The sequence below is a fragment of the Pundamilia nyererei genome, unplaced genomic scaffold (assembly GCF_000239375.1).
Source record: "Pundamilia nyererei isolate P.nyererei 1_Seehausen unplaced genomic scaffold, PunNye1.0 scaffold00006, whole genome shotgun sequence".
In the NCBI taxonomy this organism is placed as follows: Eukaryota; Metazoa; Chordata; class Actinopteri; order Cichliformes; family Cichlidae; genus Pundamilia; species Pundamilia nyererei.
Genome location: NW_005187407.1, coordinates 3,676,599 through 3,699,694, shown reverse-complemented (window position 1 = coordinate 3,699,694; position 23,096 = coordinate 3,676,599). Strand labels below are relative to the sequence as shown.

At 40.9% G+C, this 23,096-nt stretch overlaps 4 protein-coding genes across 12 annotated transcripts in view; 2 read left to right on the top strand and 2 right to left on the bottom strand.

Moving 5' to 3' along the window:
* Window positions 1-116: 116 nt before the first annotated feature.
* On the bottom strand, window positions 117-8,274 carry mob1a (MOB kinase activator 1A). The gene is made up of 6 exons (XM_005722126.1): window positions 8,059-8,274; window positions 6,756-6,922; window positions 6,225-6,318; window positions 4,687-4,820; window positions 3,898-4,061; window positions 117-2,000 (listed from the first exon to the last, which is right to left on the bottom strand). Exons 1-6 carry the CDS (start codon window positions 8,070-8,072, stop codon window positions 1,923-1,925), a joined length of 651 nt encoding a protein of 216 aa, XP_005722183.1. The 5' UTR covers window positions 8,073-8,274; the 3' UTR covers window positions 117-1,922.
* Window positions 8,275-10,249: 1,975 nt separating this feature from the next.
* Window positions 10,250-15,247, top strand: mthfd2 (methylenetetrahydrofolate dehydrogenase (NADP+ dependent) 2, methenyltetrahydrofolate cyclohydrolase). Its single transcript, XM_005722125.2, has 8 exons — window positions 10,250-10,414; window positions 11,916-12,100; window positions 12,220-12,342; window positions 12,624-12,776; window positions 12,865-12,972; window positions 13,054-13,146; window positions 13,244-13,369; window positions 14,188-15,247. The coding sequence occupies exons 1-8, from the start codon at window positions 10,335-10,337 to the stop codon at window positions 14,334-14,336; spliced, it is 1,017 nt and encodes a 338-aa protein (XP_005722182.1). The 5' UTR covers window positions 10,250-10,334; the 3' UTR covers window positions 14,337-15,247.
* A 666-nt stretch (window positions 15,248-15,913) lies between these two features.
* Window positions 15,914-18,646, top strand: arl6ip4 (ADP-ribosylation factor-like 6 interacting protein 4). The gene is made up of 5 exons (XM_013914311.1): window positions 15,914-16,147; window positions 16,223-16,546; window positions 17,702-17,819; window positions 17,919-17,988; window positions 18,069-18,646. Exons 1-5 carry the CDS (start codon window positions 15,985-15,987, stop codon window positions 18,123-18,125), a joined length of 732 nt encoding a protein of 243 aa, XP_013769765.1. The 5' UTR covers window positions 15,914-15,984; the 3' UTR covers window positions 18,126-18,646.
* A 3,074-nt stretch (window positions 18,647-21,720) lies between these two features.
* Window positions 21,721-23,096, bottom strand: part of LOC102198833 (membrane-associated phosphatidylinositol transfer protein 2-like) — a 40,755-nt gene continuing 39,379 nt past the window's right edge. For all 9 annotated transcript variants that reach the window (XM_005722116.2, XM_005722119.2, XM_005722115.2 and 6 more), the window contains 3 exons: window positions 22,885-23,065; window positions 22,603-22,731; window positions 21,721-22,465 (listed from right to left, as the gene is read on the bottom strand). In XM_005722116.2, coding sequence (XP_005722173.1) covers window positions 22,082-22,465; window positions 22,603-22,731; window positions 22,885-23,065 — 694 coding nt within the window. In that variant the 3' untranslated portion in view covers window positions 21,721-22,081. The remainder of the gene's footprint in view (window positions 22,466-22,602; window positions 22,732-22,884; window positions 23,066-23,096) is intronic.

The following is a 23,096-nucleotide window of genomic DNA, read 5'->3' as shown; positions in this document are numbered from 1 at the left end:
TCCCTGGAAACTGCTCAGCTGCATGTTACTAAATGAATTGTCAGAAACACTAATATTGGTATTGATAGTCTTTTAAAAAGACATGTCATGGAAATGTAGTACACACCAAGCAGCAGTGTCTTTTCAGTGTTTATTGAGTTTCTGATCTATCAATGCCATCATATCAGACACTTCCATTATGGTAAGGCACAGGTTTGTTCAGAGAAAACACTGATCTTATGTACAGCAAATGTGTGGACGTGGTACATACAAACAACTCTTTCTTAGCCTGAATGACCAGCCAACAATTGGTCCAATAAAAAAAAAACAAAAAAAAAAACAAAAAACAAAACTGGTTTCATTCATTTCAAAGCCCTTTTTGTTATACAAGATTCAAAAGATAAAGCCAACATTTTGCAATGCAATATGAAATGTAACGTCATACCAAAATCTTAAAAATAAAAATCATGAGGGAAAAAAAAAAGAAAATAAATTTCAAAAACATGTCATTGAATACAGATTCAAGGTAATGCCTGGAAATGCCTGCAGAGTACTGACTTGACTAGCATCTTGTGAGCCGTGAACTAAAAGTTTACAATTACACCTTTACCTTGGTATGACGACAAGTCTTTCTTACAAAGTGGTAACAAAAAATAAAATGAATCCTGCTGCCCCTAAATCTAATAGTTAGTTCCTGTTGTGCATAATTTAAGATCATAATTGGTCACGTGATTGTCCAATAGAAATTTAGGTCCAACAAGAATTCCCTTGATAAAACCAGACAAAGCATTCAGCAGGAATATAATCTGCTTCAGTTTATAAAAAGATGGTAGTACAAACAGCCCTGCTGTTTGAAGCCGGAGGAACTGACCATGCCTGAAATACTGCATACATCTCAGGTGTACGGGTGTAATAATAGTAATAATTATCCACTATGGTCCACTTCAGGGGGAATATTTAGTACAAATTTTGAAAATAAAAGGAAAAACAAATAAACTAAGTACCAGCACTGACTTTAATCGGCACCACAGAAAAGAACTAAAATTTTTTAAAAAGTTCACAGATTATATTTTGCTGTTAACAGGTTGACTTTACACTACATAGTCCCTTCACAGGGTCATTATAAAAGCTATAGGTGGAACCAAATTGTAAATAAAAGCACTATATCTCACATTTTACTATTTTAATCAAATAAGGAAGGAAAAAAAGTGCAAAAAGACAGTAATGTGTGATCAAACTGAAACTACTGGAGTCTAAGATGATGTTCTTTTATGGTGTAAGAGGAAAGGCACCTTACGATTAACTATCACTGAATCTCGTCACATAATCAGACCCCTGTTAGCGTGTGGGATATCAGATACACAACTAGCGCGTGACAGAGAGCTCTATATACTGTTAATATACTATAATATACTGTTACATTTTTTTGCCTGCCTTCATGTAATGTTACAAAAGCCCTCTGAAAACCTTTGTTAACGTCACTACCCCCAATCCTTCCTGTTACTCTCCCTGTAAACTAATGACAGAGAGTTAAAAAAGAAAAAGAAAAACCTACGTTTGGTCAGTTTCTGTAATTACAGCGGATCAGCTGTGTTTCACTTCAACTTCCAAATGTCCTTGGTCCAATTGGAGAAAAAAAAAAAAAAATCAGTAGGTTGCTCTTAAAGAGTCACTAACCACAGTCCTGTATATAAAAAAAAAAAGTTTACTCTACAAAATTATTTTATGATCTTGTGAAGCTAAAATAAACAAAAAACAGAGGCTCAAAGACAGCAAACAACCGAAAGGAACAAAAGGGAAAGAATACAGCAAAGATTCAGGAGATACGAGGAGGAAGGCACAGATTTTCAGAGCTGAGGCTAGAAGTCAGAGGTAGAAGAGGTCACAGACAGCGAAAAAAAGGAGGAAAAAATGTTATGAAGGGAAGACGTGTGATGAAATGTCTATCTGTCCTTTGATCCAAGCTTCTCGATCAAGTCGTGCAGGGGAGCGAGCTCTCGCCGGTCAATGAGGTTGAACTCCTGTAAGAAAAAAGTTTTTAAAAATTACACATGTATTCCAGATTAGTTTCTAAGATATATTTTATAAGTTTAATAATTAAATGGTTCTCAGACCTCATGGACAGACACAATGTGAATGATTAATGTAATAATTATTTATCTATTTAAGAGAAAACTAGACAGGGAACCTTTAAGTTTACAGTGTAAAACTGTAAAATAAAAGTGTAGCATTTACTAAAGCTCAAAAATAAAAATTTCTCTCCACAACCAACACAAGGCCTGTACTATGAACCAGGATTTGGGTCATTTCAGGGTTAACTTCGGTTTCTGTACTATGAGGATGGTTCACTTCTTACCAAGGTATCCTGGTCATTTACGCTGAAGAAATAACCTTATGTCTGAGATTAGGAATGGATTCATGGAAGATACCTCAGGCCTCCATGCTCAGATAGCAGGAGCATCTAAAGTTGTTGTTTTTTTAGTAACTTCTAAAGTCTATGTCTGTCCACGCTGAACGTCAGTCATAAAAGATAGATTTTAAGACACGACTGTATTCACTGACCCCCCGGCCTTGACTTTATTAACACAGCAGGTCTTTTCCCATCATACTGACTGCACATTCACACAGGACCTTATTACTATACTGCTCTACTGTGCTTTTCCTATTACAGACACACATACGGCTGCTTTGTCTGCATTATAGTTTTATCTTCTGTAAATTCAACTGCTTTGGTGACAGTAGACCTAGGCATGTTTGTGATGACTGCCAACACCACCCCTTTAACATGAGTGCTAGATTCATAAACCCTGGGTTAACAACCATATTCGTGTGACCGCTTATCCTGACTGCTAATGGAATCCTGCGTATGTCGACCTTTCTTTGCAGGCGATGGCCTCTTATTATTGTTGTTGAAGCAGTTAGAGCATCAGTACCTGCACTAAAACTGGCATTTAGCATCAAGCACGTGTGACGCAAGACACTTAAGTACATTATGTATAGTCTATGATAAAAAGACATCTTAACAGCACATAGTATTTACTGCCACACCCTATTAAGATGTGGTTTTATCTTGTTCTGCAACTGAGAGTAGCTCAGCTTATTCCTGTGTTTGAGCAATGTCAGCTATTGTGACAAGTGTGGTCTGTGAAGGTGTTTAAATATCAATTTCAATCTTTTTTTTTTCCTCAAAAGTGACTTTTTTTCCCCGTTTGGCTCTTCACATTACTTTTTTTTTTTTTATGTGGACATTACCACATTTAAGGATCTTGAAGAGAACCGTGTGGACAAAAATAGCCGTGCAGGCACACGCAGCACACTGCTGAACAGAAATAAACCGGGAGGCCAAAGAAGTTGCCAATCACAGTTTCACTTAAAAGTTAATGTGCAATGGACGCCAGAGAATTAGTGTGCACATGATCACGATGAAAAGGATGAGAAGAGGGAGCTAACTTTCTAATTATGGCTTTCAGCAGAGTAATGACTACTATTTCTACATGGAGGTGTGTGTACATGCAAACAATTTCAGGAGGATTTTAACTACATCTGTCTTCTCCACAAGAGTCTTGCAGCAAGATACTCATGTCAGGCGAATGTGCATGAGTCACATGTATTCTAATTTAACTGCTTACAGACTGAAGTAGCATTGCAAAAATATGTGGTATCAGTTATGGAAGTGGCTCAATGTAGATATATATTACAAGAAGTTGTCACTATCTTAAAAATGCTTTTATTCAAACCTGAGCCAAATGGAAACAGTTTCAGAAACATTATTAGTTCCCCCTCACAAAGATTACTCAAGTAAGAGAAAAAATGACTCGGGACTCTTTAGATCAGTATATATATATATATATATATATATATATATATATAAATAACAGTCCAGGTATGAAAGGGGCTGTAGAACCACAAACCACCTACCTGAACAAAGAAAATGAAGTGCTTGAAGGAGGTGTTGAGGTGGGCCTCCTCCTGCAGCTGCATCACAGAGTCAAAATGCTGGTGGTAGATGTGAGCGTAAACCCTGAACAGGCGCTTCAGGATGGTTTTGGCCACAGACATGAAATTCTTGGGAAAGGGAACTCCTGTAGGGGAGAAGGGGTTGGAAAATGCTGATGTCAAGAGAAGAGAATGCGCTGCCTCAATGTCCACTATGAATTTCATCCTAAATCCAGAGGATTGCTGGACTTTTAGCTCATTTGCCTAGCTTAAAAAATGATGTTTTGATATAAAACTACAATGCTGATAGTTAAAGCGATACTTTTCCAGTTTAAAAGTGATAGTATCACATTCACAGACAGACTGGCAGCAAGAACTGTAACCTTCTCATGCGCTGTCTTCCAGTTTTAAAACCTCAGCTGTAGAAAATGAACAAAGAGAAAGCTTGTTTGTCTAAGGGGCTTCTTGGCATCAGTCTGCTCCTCAGCATGCAAGACACAGTTTAGCTGGACTGAAGTCATGTGACTGGCTTGGACCGCCAACACCATTATCCTGCTGCCCTTGGTTATCTTGTCTGTATGTTTAGGATTGCATTGCTTTAAATGCCAAGTGTGCAGCTAAAAAACTTATTTCTGCTCTTTGGTCTTTTTATCAAAAACACAGAAGACCAATAACACCATAATTATTCTCACAGGCTAAAAGTAAAGTCAAAGGAAACATCCCTCTATCTGTTAAACACAAACAAAAGCTTTAAGTTTTGTTAAAACTCACCGATCTTGGAGGGGAAAAGTGTCTCATCATCCAGCTGATCCTGCACCCAAGTCATCAAATAGTCAATGTACTTGGGTGCAGAGCATTTGATGGGCTTCTTAATATTGGTGCCATCAGCCCAGTGATACTCATACCTTCAGAGAAAGAACAAAATCAGTAGTCATCTCTCAGATTACCACCTTGTTTCACTAGTTAAACTGGACTTGCTGAAGAAAAATGAGAGCTCTGCATATAACTGTGTATCTGTCAGGACAGTGGAACGTCATCTGGTAGCTGACAGGCCAAAAAAAGAACAGAAGAGGGAAATGCAGAAGTTTCGTAGTCTTGATGGCGGCTATGTCAACAGGAAGTGAACCCCCCTCGTCTCTTCCTCCTGATTAGAGACTGAGCGCAGAAAGTCTTGGCAGGACAGAGGATAGGGGAAGAGTCTAACTAAACAGCTTCTACAGAGTCCACGAGCAAGATTGAATTCCCGTGTTCCTCATGTGACATTCAGATGACTGATTTGAAGCTGATTTAACTTAACCATCTCACCACTCAAAATGTGATCTGGGAATCTGATTCTGCAGTTAACTCAGGACATCAGGTCTTAACAGCTGGACCAGGTCTCTTATGTAAAAGAAAGCTATTTTTTATCTCAGTGACACTTCCTGGTAAAACAACGGCAAATAAATAGATAAAATTTAATTGTGGAGATGATAAAAGACAGGAAGTGGACCCGCATGAAATGAGTCAGCTGAATTTAGCTTTATCTGACACACAGTGCAAAACAGATTTAGCTTTTTCCTTTTGTTGGTCTTTTTTTTTGTTTTGTTTTGTTTTGGGGGGGGGGGATTAAATCCTCAACAAAAACATTATGTTTTGGTATCAAACACTAAAAAATGTTTCTCTCATAGCTCAATAATAACCCAAGTCTTAAAAGTCAAAAATCCACTTCTCTGAAATGTAAAAATATATAAATAATCTCAAGTACAGTCAAAGGTCAAAATAAGATGTAAATGAAATTTTAACTAAGGCATAAAAATTTACCTTTACTCTGCCTCTGAGTTTTGCTGGCCGGTCTAAATTTCTATTGGCTTGTGAAAAAAAGTTTTAACGTTTTGTTTTTAATTAAATTAATTAATACAATCTAATGTTATCAAACTTTTTATTGTGTTTGTATTGCAGGTCTGTTTTTAGTCACAAATGTGGCTCACATTTCCATGGCAACACCTACGTGCTACAGCTAAATGAAGCACTGGAGCAAAGAATTTGTGTCGAGAATTTTTTATAATCAAATTACTTGACTAATCGCTGCAGCCCTAGTCTCGGTGTTGTTGTGTTGGATTGATCAATCTTACAGATGGCTCTTGACATTACCCATATACGCATGACAGTGGGCCATCGTGTACATCATTAACCACACAAATCGATAAAGCAACTAAACACCCGTGGTTTTCCTGCTGTGTCACAAAGTGACTTCAGTTAAATATGCCCTAGTGAAAATACTTGCTCTAAATTAAGAGCACAAACATGAGGAGGACAATGACTGGCGTTACCTTGGTCCTGCAGACATCACGGAGCAGCTCGTCTCGGTGCAGAACTCGGTGATGGTACCGTACAGCATGTTGATCTGGTTGAAGAAATCCACCGCTAATGGAAAGAGTAAATACTTATTTGTTTTATCCAGAATTTATGCATGTTATTATTATGAAGAAAGAACTGGGAGGGGGGGGTTTGCAACAAATTAGATTATAATATGTATTTTAGTATCATCTACACTCACAGTTTAATATATTTAAAAGCACAAAATGCACATAAGCAATATATTTAAACATACCATATTTTATTAGAGATAATATATAAAACATGTAATTCTACAATCCCTGCTTAATGCAACAACCAATTATTTAACAGTTTGCCAGCTGTGTGCACTCTTCTATGACCCTACTACTCTTTTCACACCACAGGGTGGTGCAAATGTGCAGCACCTGTACAGAACTATTTTATTTATGATTCATACTAACACTGGGCACAGGTACAAACTTTAACTGGTTAGTTGGATACTGTGTGTGTACTAAGTCACTCACTATTCACTGCAATCCATTCATTGAGATCCTCTCCTTCTGGCAGCATGACAGCCTGTCTCAGGTTTCCGCTACCCAGCGTTGCCTCTGCATGTTTCAGCAGCTCATACTGGTGGGAGCCCTCTGGGATGTTCTTCTTCGGCTTGAAGGTCTTAGATGAGCGACTACCACTGGAAAGAAATCAAAGTGGATCTAAGAAATATTGTCTTCACGGTGGTCATGTGGCACAGGCCATATCTGTCTGCCCCCTGCGGGGTTAACGTCTGCCCTTCAAATGTTGACAATGTAATTTTTACATCTTAAATATCTGATATCTGATAAATATACTGTTAACTGGACATGTTGATCTGTCTGCGTCTGATCCCTGCATGGCTGACTTTCATGTGTTTTCCTTCCTCTTTTATTTTTTTCCTTTATAAGGTCTTTTGGGGTAAGACTGTCAAATCAAATGTGTAACAGGACAGGGAGCTGAACACAATAAAAACTGAACTTGTGATAGTGAACTATATAAACAAGAGACTTTTCTCTAAAGTGTTGTTTTTAAAAGGCTAATCTTAGAGCAGATCCTCTTCCTGGGCCTTGATCTAAACACAGGAGGACTCCTATTCATGTGTGCACTCAGCAGATGCAAGCTTGGTGGTGGACATCTATGAACTTCACGCTGAATCCAAACTCGTGATGGATGACCCCTGCAGCGTTTGCTATCAAACCAAAAACTTTGGTTTCCACAGCGTCAGAGCCGTGACTCAACCACATCATAGTGTATACCCACTGACAGGAAATACACCAGTGTCACGGTATTACTGTAAACAACGGAAACTTAATTAGCGGCGTTGCTTTACACTTTATAACAACCCAGCGAGATTAGACCTCCAAAGGTGTGGCTCATAACTAAAAATTGAATGTCTAGCATCGCTTAAGTCAATTAGAGAGTGACTATATGAGCTAAGCTGGCTAACCAAACGCGAGTTAGCGCTGCTCACCAGGCTAGCAAAGTTAGCACGTACTAACTCACTACTTTAAAAAGTTATAGTTCGTGAGTTGTGGCGAACTGTAAATCAACAGTTTCCCGATCATGTTACAATCATCAGTGGTAGCTCTGCGTAAGAAATGGGTGACTTTAACATAACTTAAAACTATACTAAGACTGGGATGGGTAGCTGACCTCTTTATGTAGCGGTGTCTTATTTTATCGCCGCTTACTTCCCTTGACTGAACTTCGCAGAAGCGCAGCTAACATTAACCGCAAGCTCCGGCTGTAACTCAACGAGCGCTTAAAAAAGCAAAAACATTTTTTTTTACTTACAACAGGAAGCTCATCTTGGCGCAGGAATCGTTTAAGACCCTCGATTTGAACTCCTAAAGCTGGTTTAATAAACAAAAACGCGTTTTAGAAGTACACTGTGCGAGGCACTTGTCAGTGGTGCCTGCTAACAGCAATAGTGAAGGCTAACATGAACTGCACCCACAGACCCTCTTCCTCTGTCTGCAGCAGCGCAACCGGTAGTCTGTCGCCCCCTTCAGGCTGCCTGTGGGTACTACTACGTACATATTCCAAGATCAAAAACTTTCTGTTAGAAAGCTGTTACTTTCTTTTGTGTCATCCTGGAGCACTGTGACATACTGTGACACTGTAATACTGTGACATAGAACATTCCCCTTAAGTTCATTTTTTGATTGTTTAATATGAGGACCGTGAGACAGCAGTGAGTTGTGAGTTTGAAGACAAAGTTAGAGAGGTAGGGCTGAGAGGGTTTGGGCATGGTGCAGAGAAGAGATAGTGGATATACTGGACAAAGGAAGGTGAATATGAAGCTGTCAGCCAGGAGAACAAGAGGAAGACCTCAGAGAAGGTTCATGGATGTAGCGAAGGAGGACATGCAGAGGACTGGTGTGACAGAGGTAGATCCTAGGGACAGGGTGAGACAGTCAGATTTCAAATCAAACAATGGATATGTGATCTAAGTGCAGACTGTCAGCTTAAATCTTTTCCATTTTCAGTCAAATAACAAGCTATTTCATGGCCAGGTGAGGCCTGTTCCCTCATTATAGCAAAACTAATTAGGAAAGATAAAAGATCTGGAGAAAAAGGTCTAAAGTCTTGGATTTGCATTTGGAACTTGCAATATGAGTCAAAAAAGACACATCAGTTCAGGTGAAGGCATCATTAGTCTGGAAACACAAACTTATCAGAGAGATATCAAAATATAAAATATATAAATGTATATATATAAAATAAATAAATAAATCTTTGGATATATGAAACAAGATGAACTTGTACCTGAAAGATGGAGAAGAGAAGAGAGAGACAGCATATGATCTGAAGCATACAACATTATCTGTCAGAGAACCTACCTATTCATTTATAGCCCACCCTGCATGTGCTCTCCAGATAAGGAACTACAGTACATCTCGGTACTCTCCAAGCTCTAAAGCTAGGCTGTTCGCTTGTGGTTACACCAAAGAGTGAGAACAAACAGTGGCAAACAGAGAACAGATCAGTGTGTTTCAAAAGGTTCAGTCAGGTATTAATTTTTTCCACAAAACCTCCAGCAGACACTGGGGTTAACTCCAAAAAATCTACTGCCTTAGAAATGTTTTTCCTTTAAGAGCCCACAGTTTGAAATAAACATGAGTACAGATAAGACCTACATTTAATCAAGTGCTTGACTAAAGTACAATTCTTGTTATGTGTACACAAGTGAGTACTTAAATGTATAAAAATCTGCTTTAATACATCCAATAGATAAATGTGCCATGTACGCCATTATATTTGTAGTTGTTTTTTGTTATGGTTTCAGAAAAAAAACGTTTTAAAGGATGTTAAAGCTGCCAATTGGGAATAAAGTAATTACAATGGCTCAACTTGACCAAGAAAGCCATGATAATCATTTAGTAATCTAATAATAACAATCCAGTTTCAGTGTTGGTTTTAGTTTTCTTATTATAATGTGGGCGTTAAGAGTTAGAAGCAAGATTTAGGAAGTTCAGAAAATGTATTACAATACAAACACAACGCTTCATTTGATAGACTCGATATTAATTTATGCCAAAGCCTCATTAAGCTGCAGTGTCTCTGAGCATTGCAGGGTGTGATTTTGGCCTGCGGTGAAAACTGCAAAAAGTTCTGTGAAAATACAAAACAATTAAGTTAGTTTTGCAACTATATAATATTCTTAAGGTTTTTTTTATGAATTAGCTTTTAAGTCAGTTGATTCAAATGTTTTTACCACACCTAGACTTGGTTTCAATGTTGTTTTAGTTAACTATGATGTTTGAACGTGGAAACTGTACGTGAAAAATACCTTTAAAGCTCTAAAAACGACAACAATTCTGGCCTGGTACCGCTCATGAACTTCCACGCCTGTGCCACGCAGGGCTGCTGTAAAGGGGCAGGGCTCTGGTATCCGCAGCGGAGGGCTGGTGGTGACTGACAGCAGTGACGTAGGCAGCTTGCACGAGCGGGGGGAGGTGTTTAAAGCCGCTCTGCTCCTCTTCTTCCTTCCCAGCCTCTCTCCGTCAGACCCAGGCTTTCGTAACCGGCGCTGTAGCTGTGTCTCGTCTTCTGTGAGCCGGTGAGAAATGGCAGCGCTCAGGACTCTCAGGAAACTGTGCCAGCACACACAGCACCAAGTCTGTAAACTGCACACGTCCGCCTCGAGGTGAGTCTCCTCCGCACATCTGCTGCGATCTGAGCGGCTTTAACGGTCATTTTACGACCTCTGAGGCGGCTCTGTTACCTCACTCGGTGGGAGTGTTTGCTGCTTTTTTGTTTGTTTTTTTCGTGTGCCCACTTGTTTGTAGGCTTTTGTGTACGCGGATGAGGTCGCTGGGTTTTATTCTGCCGGCTTTTATTGTTTTATTGCACTAAACGTCCTCAGTGGAACACATTTCGCAGCGCCCCCAGCGTCAAGCCGGTAATATTGCAGGTGTAGATGAGGTGGGGGGGCTGGCTGATGAAATCTGTGGGAATGCTTGCACCCAGTGGCAGGCTTCAGGTGGAGTTCGAGATTTAGTTGTGCACACCTGGGGAAAAATGAAGACGCAGGGCAGATCTGATCACATGGTCTGTAAAACCTGATAACACGCTGAGAGTAATGCTGCAGCAGCCAGTCAGCAAGTGTCTGCATGTGCAGGTATTTATTAGAAACGTGCTGAGTGCAGTATGACTACATGCAATTAACTAATCTTTCACACACACACAAAAAAAAACTACTCCTAAATCTCGTGGGTCCTGCACATGATCTGCGTGATTTACAAAGACACAAGGCTGATAATTTAGGGTGTGTGTGTGTGTGTGTGTGTGTGTGTGTGATCATCTTACATCACGGCTTGTGAAATTAGATCTGGTGGGATCACGTTACTTCAAGTTAATTTCATTTATATGGCAGGAAAATTTATGTAAACTCAGCTGCGAGAGGTACTAGTGCTGTGTTATCATGTGCAGAGTAAACGATTATGAACATGAGTGATTCAAACATTTGTAAAGAGAGATCTTTCCTCAGCCTGTCGGGGGATTTGAACTTCTATTAGCCCTGTAACCTCGACACATTGCGTCTGGGACCTGATACACTGGTCCTAGTGATTCTCCCCAAAACACTCAATCCTTTTCTCTGAGGATTTAATTACTTTGGACAGGATAAAAGTGACGGTTACATCACTGTTGATGGCTCATTACTCTTCAGTTATTAGCCCCTGCGCTCTGCTTGTCATTATATAACGGAGAACCATCTTTGACACTTGTGTAAAGAGGACAAAACGGTGCAGCAGCCGTCCTAAAAACTGTACATGAGTTTTAACCATCGAATATCTCTGACCGTGCCTGATGGTTAGACGCTCAAAGAGCCTGACTTTCCTTGCTTGTTTCTACCAGTTTACTATACATATTGAAACATAGGTGGTAGTAAAGCACGTGGCCCAGTCTAATGTCTAATTTTAGAGGCTAGAACTGGTGCTTGGATTAAGGTTGAGATGAGTTTACATGAGTCCTAGTTGAAAGAATTTTGGCTTAGCTTTGGCGCCGCAGTGCTGTTATTTGTGCCATGTTGGCCAACGCTTTTCAATAAAGCTGTGTACAAATCTGTCAGGAATTAAACAATGAATCCCAGCATCTTGATGCCCAATAACTTGTCTTCTGACCACAATTGTCTCGCCAACTCCCAGGCAGGAGGCGGTGGTCATCTCAGGAAAGAAACTCGCACGGCAAATTAGGGATGAGGTCCGGGCCGACTTAGAGGAATGGGTCTCAACCGGCCACCGAAGACCCCATCTGAGTGTTATTCTCGTGGGAGACAACCCAGCCAGCCACTCCTACGTCCTGAACAAGACACGGGCTGCGGCTGATGTCGGTAGGTGTTGGGGGGGTTCTTTCTTTTTCCCTTTTTTTTTTTAAGGCTGGGGTGCACATTCCTCATACGTGTGATTGGCAAAACTGCAAATGTTCGCCTGTGTGTTCGACCTCCCACAGGAATCTCAAGTGAGACGATTCTCAAGCACACGAACATCAGTGAGGAGGAGTTACTGGACTTGATCGATAAACTCAACACCGACCCCCGCGTGGACGGTCTACTGGTACAGCTGCCTTTGCCAGGTACAGAAAAACTGGGAAATCCTGCATTGGGAGTCGGGTTTGCGTACGTGTGCGTGGTGTCTAGAAATCCAGTATGACGGCTGAATGCAAGCTTTGGTGAACGTGTGTTTGCAGCGCCTACGTTGGAGCAGAAAACTGCCCACCTGCCTTCTGTCTCTTGCTTGGATTTTCTTTCATGCTGGAGGCAGAATTTGCTCTGAGAAACTGAATTTGACCTTATCACCGTGAGCAGAATGAGTTGATGAAGTTGTTTTGACTGTAACTCCCTTTTCTTTGGACAGAACACATCGATGAGCGTGCAGTTTGCAATGCAGTTTCCCCAACCAAGGATGTGGACGGTTTCCACGTGGTCAACGTGGGCCGCATGTGCCTGGATCAGTCCACCATGCTCCCTGCCACTCCCTGGGGTGTTTGGGAAATTATTAAACGCACAGGTAACTATAGTGACCACCTTCTTCCTCTCAGACTCTTCAACAGCATTTTAACCCTATCTAAAAGATTGCAAATTTTCTTATCTTCCAGGTATTCCTACTTTTGGGAAGAATGTCGTGGTTGCCGGACGCTCCAAGAACGTGGGCATGCCCATCGCCATGTTGCTGCACACAGACGGCCGTCACGAGAGGCCCGGAGGTAGGACAGGATGTGTGCGCGCATTGCTGGGTGATAAAACCAAAGCGTGTGCACCCCTAACGCCTCTGTTCTCTGTGGCAGGTGACGCTACAGTCACAATTTCTCACCGATACACTCCAAAGGATCAACTTCGCCAACACACTAAAATTGCTGACATCATTGTGGCTGCCGCAGGTTTGTTGGTTGGCTTGTTTGTTAATCTTTTTTGTCTTTTTGCTGTACTTCACTAACTGTACTCTTTGTGCGTGTGTGCACGTTACTGACCTTTCAGGGATTCCAAACCTCATCACTGCAGACATGATCAAAGAGGGAGCGGCTGTGATCGACGTCGGAATAAACAGAGTGCAGGACCCCGTCACTGGAAAGAGCCGACTGGTTGGGGATGTGGATTTTGAAGGTAAGGCTTGAGAAGGAGAACATATGTGAACACCTCAGTGCTCCACACAGGCATTTAAAATTGTGTTCCAATAAAACGTACTACAGGCAACCTTTTTCAACTCCCCCGCGCACGCTCTGTAACAGCTGTATCCTATTACAGTACCACACTCAAGTTCAGTGAGCTTTTTAAAGTGACCCACTCTTTCATAAATGTTTGTAAAAGCACACTGCATGGCTTTGTGCTTGATTTTTATACAGCTGTGGCAATGGGACTGAAAACGCCCAAATTCGAAGATTAAGCAGTGTGACCTGCTAGCTTTGTCGTTGTTCTGGAGCTAGATTAGTTTGTAATAGTATCTAGAAAACATTATAATGATGTTTGTTGTTTTAATTAGATTTCTATATGTGACAATATGACACAAAATGTCAGATTTTTCCCATATTGAACACTTGCGATTAACATCCAAAAGTTAATACAACCAAGCTGGAGCTTCCTTTACATCCATGCAGATACATGCACAACTCTTTGAGTAATCCTGCTAGCAAAACGAACCAATGACGTCGCTTCCTTCATGGAGGAAAGGGAATAAATAAATGTTTGATAAACAAACATTTGGCACAGACTTATACTTTGCTTCTTGGAAGCTGAACGTGATCATGTTTCTGGAGCACATGCTTGGCATCATGTTGCCTCATTACCCGTGTTATTTATAAAGTGACCTTTATGTTGTTTAAATTATATTTATACACACGATGATGGAAGGAGGACCTGATTTCTGGAAAGTTCTATTTGGTGTATAAGGTCTTAATCGTCATACTTTTCCTGTGCACTTTCAGGTGTGAGACAGAAGGCGGGATTCATCACCCCAGTGCCAGGAGGCGTTGGCCCGATGACTGTGGCGATGCTGATGAAAAACACTGTCAAAGCAGCCAAGAATGTCCTCCTGTGTCCCCCACAGAGGATCCGCATGGCTGTTGCGTCCTAATTGGATCAAGACCACATCCCAGCAACAGTGACACATTCCACCGACGAGCCCACTCTCCACCTTCCCAACACTACCGTTATTATTTATTTATTTTTTTTACTTGGAGCAACCTGCCATGCTCCCCTTGCACATGGACTGGAAAGATGATAGCCTTATGGATCTCTTTCTGCTGATGTCGTTAACCTTTCATGACTCCAGGTCCAGCCATAATTAGACTGTTACATTCACTGATGCAGCAGCATGTTTAATGTAACAGTGTTTTCAGTATTTATCATTTGCATTGTGCAAGGTTTTAAAGAATTTTCTGAGATTATGTTATTTATTGGTACATTGACACAGTGTTTGAACATGAGTGAAACCGGGTGGTGAGGATTAGCTTGCCGGGTGACTGAAGCCTTTCTGCTGTATGTCTTTCTATTAGTTTATCCTGATGTGCAAAGGGTGATAAGGGCTAATGTCATCAGGGGCAAGTATGTATATCCGTATACAAGCTTTAAAGATTCACAATTGCCTTTGAGAAATCTTTGAAATAAATATTACAAATGTCTCCTAATGATGTTTTTCTGTTACTTTTTAACCGCCAAGTAAACGATGTCCGTGTTTCCTGCACTTCTTTCTAGTTCTTTTCTTTTCCTGTTTTGCTGTAACTGGATGCACCTCTCGCCTCGAGGAATGATCTTGGAGTTGAAGAGCAGTAAAGTTTGAGTTCACTGAGTTTGGCGCTCTGTCTCAGATTTACTGAATATACAAAAAATAATTAAGACTGACTGAAATCAGAAGGGAGATCTGGGGGATTTGCATATTCACTAAAATTAAATATGCTTTTACTTTGTTTCAAAATGTAGCTTAAAACAAAGGACAATGACCTCAGTCTTAATTAAAATTGACAGCATACACTCAGTGGACATTATTAGGTATACTTTCCTAGCAATGGGTTGGACCCTCTTTTTACCTTCAGAACTGCATTAATTCTTTGTGGTCAGTTACATATTTATATACATTCATTTATATAAAGTGAATAAAATAAATAAATAAAAAAAACTAGTAAAAAGAAGTGGATAGTTTGATAGTACTCATTACTTTTAATTTTCTGCTCTTGTGTTGAAGTTTGTGTCCCAGTTGCAGGGAGTTTGTTTATTTGAATAAAATTTTCAAGGAAATACTTCGTCCTGTACTTTCATTAGAGTGAAGATTTATAATTTGGGTGAGCCCCAGGGGATTTTTTTTTTTTTTGGTTAAGTGGGCTGTAGCAGTCTGGTATTTGGAAATGAACCAAAACAGACTGGAATTATTTAATTAATAAATATCTCAAATTAAATAAGATAATAACGGAATGTATTTAATAAAGATGTGTTTAAAGATGACGACACTTTGGTGTATTAGTTTGAGATGTGTAGATGACAGTGAGTCTATTACCTTGCAAAGTGTTTCATAATAAAACACTGCAACTATAATAATTGTTAATTTATTTCGATCATGTAAACAATATACAGGTACATTTAGCATTAATAATAATAATAATAATAATAATAATTAAAATGAAGTGGGAACTAGGTTCCTCAATCCGAGAAGGCGACGGAAGGAATTTGACGTGCACACTTCCGTGTTTGTCGTTCAGTACGGTCTGTAAACAGTTGTTCTGTGAGCCATGGACCGCAGCAGACCATCCGACAGAGCTGGCAGAGAGAAAAAACACGAGAAGAAGAAACGGAGACGATCCTCGTCCTCCTCTTCCTCCTCTCCATCATCTTCGTCTTCCTCCTCCAACAGCAGGAGTCGGAGCAGAAAGAAGACGTTGCACAGGAGCAAAGGTTGGAAAATGAAATGCTAGCATTCACAGGAAAATCAACCTCATCATTGGGTTATATTCTCTGTTTCTCCCCCAGATGAGAAAACACAAAAGAAGCGCAGAAGGCACTCGTCTTCTTCTTCCTCATCTTCCTCATCCACCCCTTCCTCCTCATCGTCGTCATCCTCGTCAAGCGATGAGAAGAAGAAGAGCGAAGCCAAGAAGAAGAAAAAGAAAAAGCAGCAGCTGAAGAAGAAGAAGGCGAAACTGAAGAAGCAGATCAAGAAGGAGAAGAAGAAGTTGAAGAAAAAGGAGAAGAAGATGAAGAAGAAGGCAGAGATAAAGCAGAGCCCAGCAGAGAAACCTCCATCCTACCTGGAGGTGTGGCAAACTGAGGAGGGGGCCGTGGAGCTCGGGCCTGGTAGGACATCACACACAACCCCACACTTCACTTCAGTGGATCAGCTGGTCACGCAAAGTCTGACACAACAAAATAACGGTGTTTTTTTATATTTGATAAATCAAGAGTGGGATTTGTTTTGCAGCTTGTGAAACATAAGGACTTATTAGGACACATTACTTCCTAGTCTAAGAAGTAGTGCACTGCAGAGCAGGATAATGCTGGCAGGCCACAAAGCTGCGGGAATGAGTTGTTGAAGCTGGGTTTAGAAGAGAGGTGATGAGCAGCACCATGACCTCATTCAGAGAAAGAGCACTACAGATGTGACGTTTGCTTTGAGAGTGTCAATGGAGACGTTTAAAGGAGGTCACAAGGAGCTGCACTCTTTCTTTATAGATCTAAATAAAGCATTTGATGGGGAGCATGAATGAGGACACCAGCGGTAGGAGTTGCAGATGGGTTCAAGGTGGAGCGAGATTACATTGGCTCTGAACCCTTCTTGTTTATAGTGGTGATGTTAACAGACGACATTGAGATCCCGTTTTTGAAGATCTTTGATTTGTAGAAAGATTGATGTTTTGTTTTTTTTAAATAATTTGACCATCACAAGTTGATTTCACAAACTGACTTGTTGGTACAGCGGCATTCTGTTACAGCACCACACTCAGGCTCTTTAGAATGACCCTTCTTTCACAAATGCTTGTAAAGAGACTGCATAGGTAGGCGTTTCTGGCACTGAAAGCACCTGGGTTTAAATTAAGAGCTGTGGCCCAATGTGTATTTCCTTTTTAGTTAACTAAAAATGTTTTGTTTTTTTTCCACATCTAGTTCATTCTGATGGTCTTGGTAAATCAAATCCCGATCAGTCTACTTGTCACTTGCATTTGTTGCCAGCCTAAATTTTAGACTAAAAGTCACTTTTCAACCATACATTCATTCAGCATTTATTTTGTAAACTTTAAGCACTTTATCTACCTCACACCTATGTTAGAATCACCATGCGTGTTTTAGGACTGTGTGAGGAAGCTCAAGTTCCTGGAGGAAAGCGCCTTTACCTTTATTAACTCAAAGTATATGTAGTACCACCAATTCTGATATTCATTCTGATATCGTTATCTGGTTATTTCTTCCTCTCTTTTTTCCAAAAATGAATCTGGTGAATTTTTGCCTCTCCAGTCATGACAGATGAGCAGAAGGCCCGTCTCTCCACTAAGAGGCCCCTCACCAAAGAGGAGTACGAAGCCAGGCAGAGCGTGATCCGCAGGGTGGTGGACCCTGAAACAGGGAGGACAAGGTAAGCAGGGGAAAGCGTGCCACAAGAGTGGGAGTTTGGAGGAAGAATTCACCCACCCTGGTTAAACTGGTGATCTTTTTCCCCCCTGCTGTCTTACAGACTGGTGAGAGGAGAGGGGGAGATCATAGAGGAGATAGTCAGCCGGGAGAAACAAAAAGACATCAACAAGGTATGACAGAAACCTTTCAGCTGTAATTGCAGTAATGTGCCGTTATAACTGTTAACAGCTAGACTTTATTCATCTCACAGCAAGCTACGAAGGGAGACGGGGATGCCTTCCAGAGAAAACTGGGCATCAACAGATAGAAGATGATGTCACCTTCAGCTTCATCAGCCTGAGAGCACCTTCACTAAACAGCTCTGCAGAAAGCAACTCGTCAGTGTACTGAAATGCACTTCATATCAAATAATAGTGATAGCAAAATAATACTGTGATGCTCTCCTGAGGTACACACGGTAGAAGTCATAGTGAGCTGCTTGTAATGGCTGTCAGATGTAATCGAGTAGATAGAAAGTAGTGCCTACATAAAACTGCTGACAACAAGGATCTTACTGGGATTCTGTTATAGTAGATTTTTGATTTCAACAAAAGACATTGCTACTGATTTTCTGTAACACTGAGCTTCATAGAAAAGTTTCATTTAATTTAATTATTGTGCAAAATCTTTGCTTTAAGTAATGATTAATCCCAGATAAGCATCCAGTTCAGCTGTCTGATATCACCTTCTCACACCACCTCGTGGTTGTCTTACATTTGTATCTCAATTTTTTTTTTTAAATTTCTCTAAATAAATCTCCATTTCTTTGTGAAAGTAAAGTCTGACTTCAGTTCCTGCTCTCATAAAAAAAAAACAAAAAAAAAAAACACATCCTCGTTTCAACTCAGTGGGGAAGAAAAAAAAAAGCCCAAATGCCTTAGTTGTTCTTTATGTTCTTTATACACTGTACATAAAAACACAAGGGAATGGGTAAAATGTAGTTATCCAAAACCTACAAGATACACACCCTGTACAGGTAAAATATTTTCCAAGCATGATATTGTGGTGCAGATATACAGCCTTTGAACGATAACTGTTGGAGGCGGAGCTGGAGACAGCGATGGGATTTCCTAATGTTGGTGAATTATGTCCCACTCTCTTCTTCTTCATAAATTTCCTTTAAAAAAGTCAAACAAACCAAAGTCCTGTTTAGAAAATATGGCCCCCATCTTTTCCCACAAAGTAACACGAACAACGTCCTTCAACGTGAAGTCTGTTCGGGGCGTGATCGGCGTACGTTCTCGCCGCACAATGGTCAATGTAAGGCAGTAAAACGGGAAATGTAAGGCCTCTGGTAATGTGTGTGTTGGTAGCAGAATCAAAGCGATTGTCTGCCCAGAGGTGGCAAAAACTGCACGGATCGCTTCTCTGGATTTTTAATATCCAGGCGTTTCAGATCAGGGAGCATGGTTCAGTAGCTGAAAATGTTAGATGACTGCATGTTTTCCAGGACTGACTGTCCTTTTTTTGTTTTCAAGTTACAATAATTGTACAAAGAGCTATTCTTCAACAAGCAGCTTTTTTCCTGTTCCTTTTTTTTTTTGTTTTGTTTTTTTAAAGAGTTATGGCTTTAAGCCGATTCTTGTCAAGGTCAAAATGCAGAGGGACAGAAGTACAGCATGAGTCACACTCTCCTCAACCAGCTGACGAAAATATAAAATAAAATCATTGCTGATTAAAGAGGTTACAGGTGCCTTTGATCTAGGATGTCTTACATCGTCTATTGAAAATGTGAAGTGGATGAAATGTTTAGAAACACATCTCAGCACAATACAATTCAACTGCATCACAAAGTGAAGCCTCTAAAAGGACCGCTAATTTTAAAATGACACCTCTGAAGAGGGCCAACGCAAACTGAAGGTTACGTCATCTGTAAACGTGCTGTTCATCGCACTTATGTAAACCATTTGTTTTGTTACCAGGCTGACTGTTTTATAAATATTAAGTGTGTCTGTCTAGATGCCCATATATTAAAATGGAAACATCACAACAAAACAGCGTGTCTCTCTGCAAGAGAAAACCCGACAGCCAAAATTAGGGCAGTGCCGTTTTAAGGTGAGTTACCCTCTGCAATTTGACGTCTGTAGACCATGTGCCTGTTCACCTGATTGTCAATGCACTGTGACGTGTTTCCTCAACAGTCTGTAAGATCTGGTGGTGCTACTCGGGAATATTGCACGTTTCCCCCTCGTGTCTGAGCCCATATTGGTCCACTGCTGTCAGCTCTGTCTGTACATGATTACTAGAGGTACAAATAAATGTTATTTAAATGAATAAATCACAATTTTGTTTTTAAACCAGCTTTAGAAAATAAATGGCCGACGGTATTAAAGCAAAATCTTAGCTCTGTGTTCCTACTTTCAACAGCGTATTGTACAGGATTTACAATTTGCACATTTCTTTTCCTAAAGGCGCAGCAACACAGAGAAAGAGACCTTAACCTAAGGAGGATTATCTATGAGAACATTCAACACCTCATTTTACAGCTTGGGGATAAACAAGAGAGAGACAAGCCATATCCTGAACCCCCCCCTCCCAAAAAAAAAAGTTAATAACAAAAACAAAAAATATTTTGACACAAGTTCTGTTGATACAACTCTGGTGATCTGAGAGATAAAATAACAGAAATACAACACTGTGCCAGGCAAAGACCTCTGAGGTTTGGTTGCTGCAACTGAAGTTTGAAGGAAAGAGGGGGAAAAAACAACACATCATAGATAAAGTAATCTTAAAACACATTTTGTTCACGAAAAAAATCCATACATTTTAAAATTTCTATAGTCTTAAATAACAACAAGTATCATCAATCAATAAAGTATATCCTGAATGAGACGGTGTTTACCCCCAGAGTAAAGAAGACACTTGAAACTGATCTTCAGTGGACCAGATACCAGATCTGCACTGTAATGTAACAATTATGTACAAGCCTTGTTAAGGCATTCAACTACATACTTACACAAACTAACCCATTTATTATGTTTCTGTTTTTACACAGGAGAGCCCTCCTTTCCTCTGCATCCACAGACGGCTTATCCTTCAGCACTGCTTCACTTTGGCACTTTCCCTTACAGTACTGCTTTTCCCTATAGCAGAGCTGCACGCTGCTCATTCAGGAGGGTACGGCAGCGATGGCATAAAGTGAAGTGTGAGATGCAATAAAACCCAAGAACAGTTTCAGCTGCAGCCACAGTTAAAGGGTAATTACGCGCTTTGCTTCGTGTTGCGTTACATGATTCTTCGTGTCTAAGGGGCGACCAGAAAACAAGCAGAACGGGAGTGTAAAGATGTTAACCCTCTCAGGCTCAAATTAAGTTTTTGTTGCTAATGCACAAAAGAACACCTGCAGTGGTACTTCTGAGTAAAAAACCTCATAAAATATGTATGTGGGGTAATCAGGTCGTTAGCTTTTAACTGTTGCAAATCTGCAACGCCTGCCTTGAGAGGGTTAAATCTGTTCGGTGTTTCTTAAAAAAAAAGAAAAGAAATCTAACAAAAATTAATTTTGGCTTCTCGATTGTTTCCGTGTGTACACTAAATTGACGAATCAGCTTCACCTGATTCTCAGCTCCGCTCTCTGACTGGAACGTACCTGATCATCGCGTTAAAAAGGACGCAGCTTTAAAACTGCTATAAACAAAGTTAGTCTCTGTAGTCGTTGTTGTGCTTGCATTGGTCACGTTAGTTGGTTACAGCTGCTACTGTAACAACTCTGTGTTGTTTGCATGGGGCGTGTGTGTGTGTGTGTGTGTGTGTGTGTGTGTGTGTGTGTGTGTGTGTGTGTGTGTGTGTGTGTGTGTGTGTGTGTGTGTGTGTGTAAGTAAGTAACTGTCTCCATGTGCTGAAGGAGCAAAACTGACCTTGTATTCAAGACTAATAAATATTTACTAAACAGTACAAACAGCCTGGATCCCTACAATATTAGCTTTATTTGGTTGTGTGCACTTTCCCGCCTTGGGGCAACACTTCTTGAAATGTTGGTCTGTGTTATCATGAATGTTGCCTCATGCTCTGCCCATAAATATCTGTGCTGAATGTGACTGGTGTTAGTTTTTATAAAGAGTGATTTATAGCACCTGATTTTTTTTCCTTATGGTATTTTACCCATCTGGTGCAAGAAGCCAACTGCTTTCCACTGTTTGCGTTTATATTCACGTCACTTTGCGTCTCTTCCTCAGCACTGCATTTGTAAGTCACTCTCCCGAACCCTGCATCGTGTCTCCAGTCTCATTTTGAGCTGAAAACTCCTGGTTCCAGCTTGGTGCTGCTGCTGCGGCCCCAGCAGCTGGCCGTGATGCTCATGCTGCGCTGGGCCCCTCCCTGGCCGTGGCTGTGAGCGCGCTCCAGCCGCTCCCGCTCCAGCCGCTCGCTGTCTGATTGGCTCTGCGTGCGCTCCGGCCTGTTGTGGATGCTGCCCGTCGGAGAGCTGGGGGCTGGCTGAGAGGAGATGGTGCGTAACAGATGGTTCCTCTTCCTCAAGAAGTCACTGTTTGCTCCCAAGCCAAAGCTGCCTTTGCGTAGCACCATGCGTGCACTGGTGGTCTTGGCTGGCCGAGAGCGATGGTTGTACTCCAGCTGGGACAGATGAGCTGCGTATCCCTCTGTAATGAACTGTTGAAGGATCAGAGAAACAACTGTCAACTAAAAAGCAACACATTTTGCGGTGACTTGAGCTTTTACTTTAGTTTTGTTTTTGTTTTTTTATGTGAGAAGAGACTATTAACAGGATCGTTTGCAGAAAGTGATACCTGGCACTGGTGCTGCATCTTCTTAGAAGGTCTGCCAACAATGTATATTTGAGAAGAAGGGAGGCCAATGGAGGTGTAGACTGAGATGTCTTTGGTTGATCCATAGCCAGCAAAAATCTTCATGTGTGCCTGAAATCGGAGAAATGAAGACGAGAAATGTTCAATCCTGGCTTCTTCTAAACAAATGGGTACATTTTTAAAATAATAACGGGTTGTCAGCATTTGTCGCTTCGGTTCTTTATTTAAAACACTCACTGTCCCCTCTCCCATCCCCACTCTGACCTCTGTCAAAGACTTGAGGAAGTTGGCCTTGTGCCTGAGCGGGTCGTGGACCAGGCCATCGCAAAAGGAGACAATGCCATGAGGGAAGTTGTGCTGAGACAACCAGGCCACTACCCGTTGCTTCTGCATGTCTGGCCGTCCGGTCACGTAGATGATCAGATAGCCTAAATCCTGCCAGTGCCTGAAATAAGGAGAAGCAGCAGGACACACCA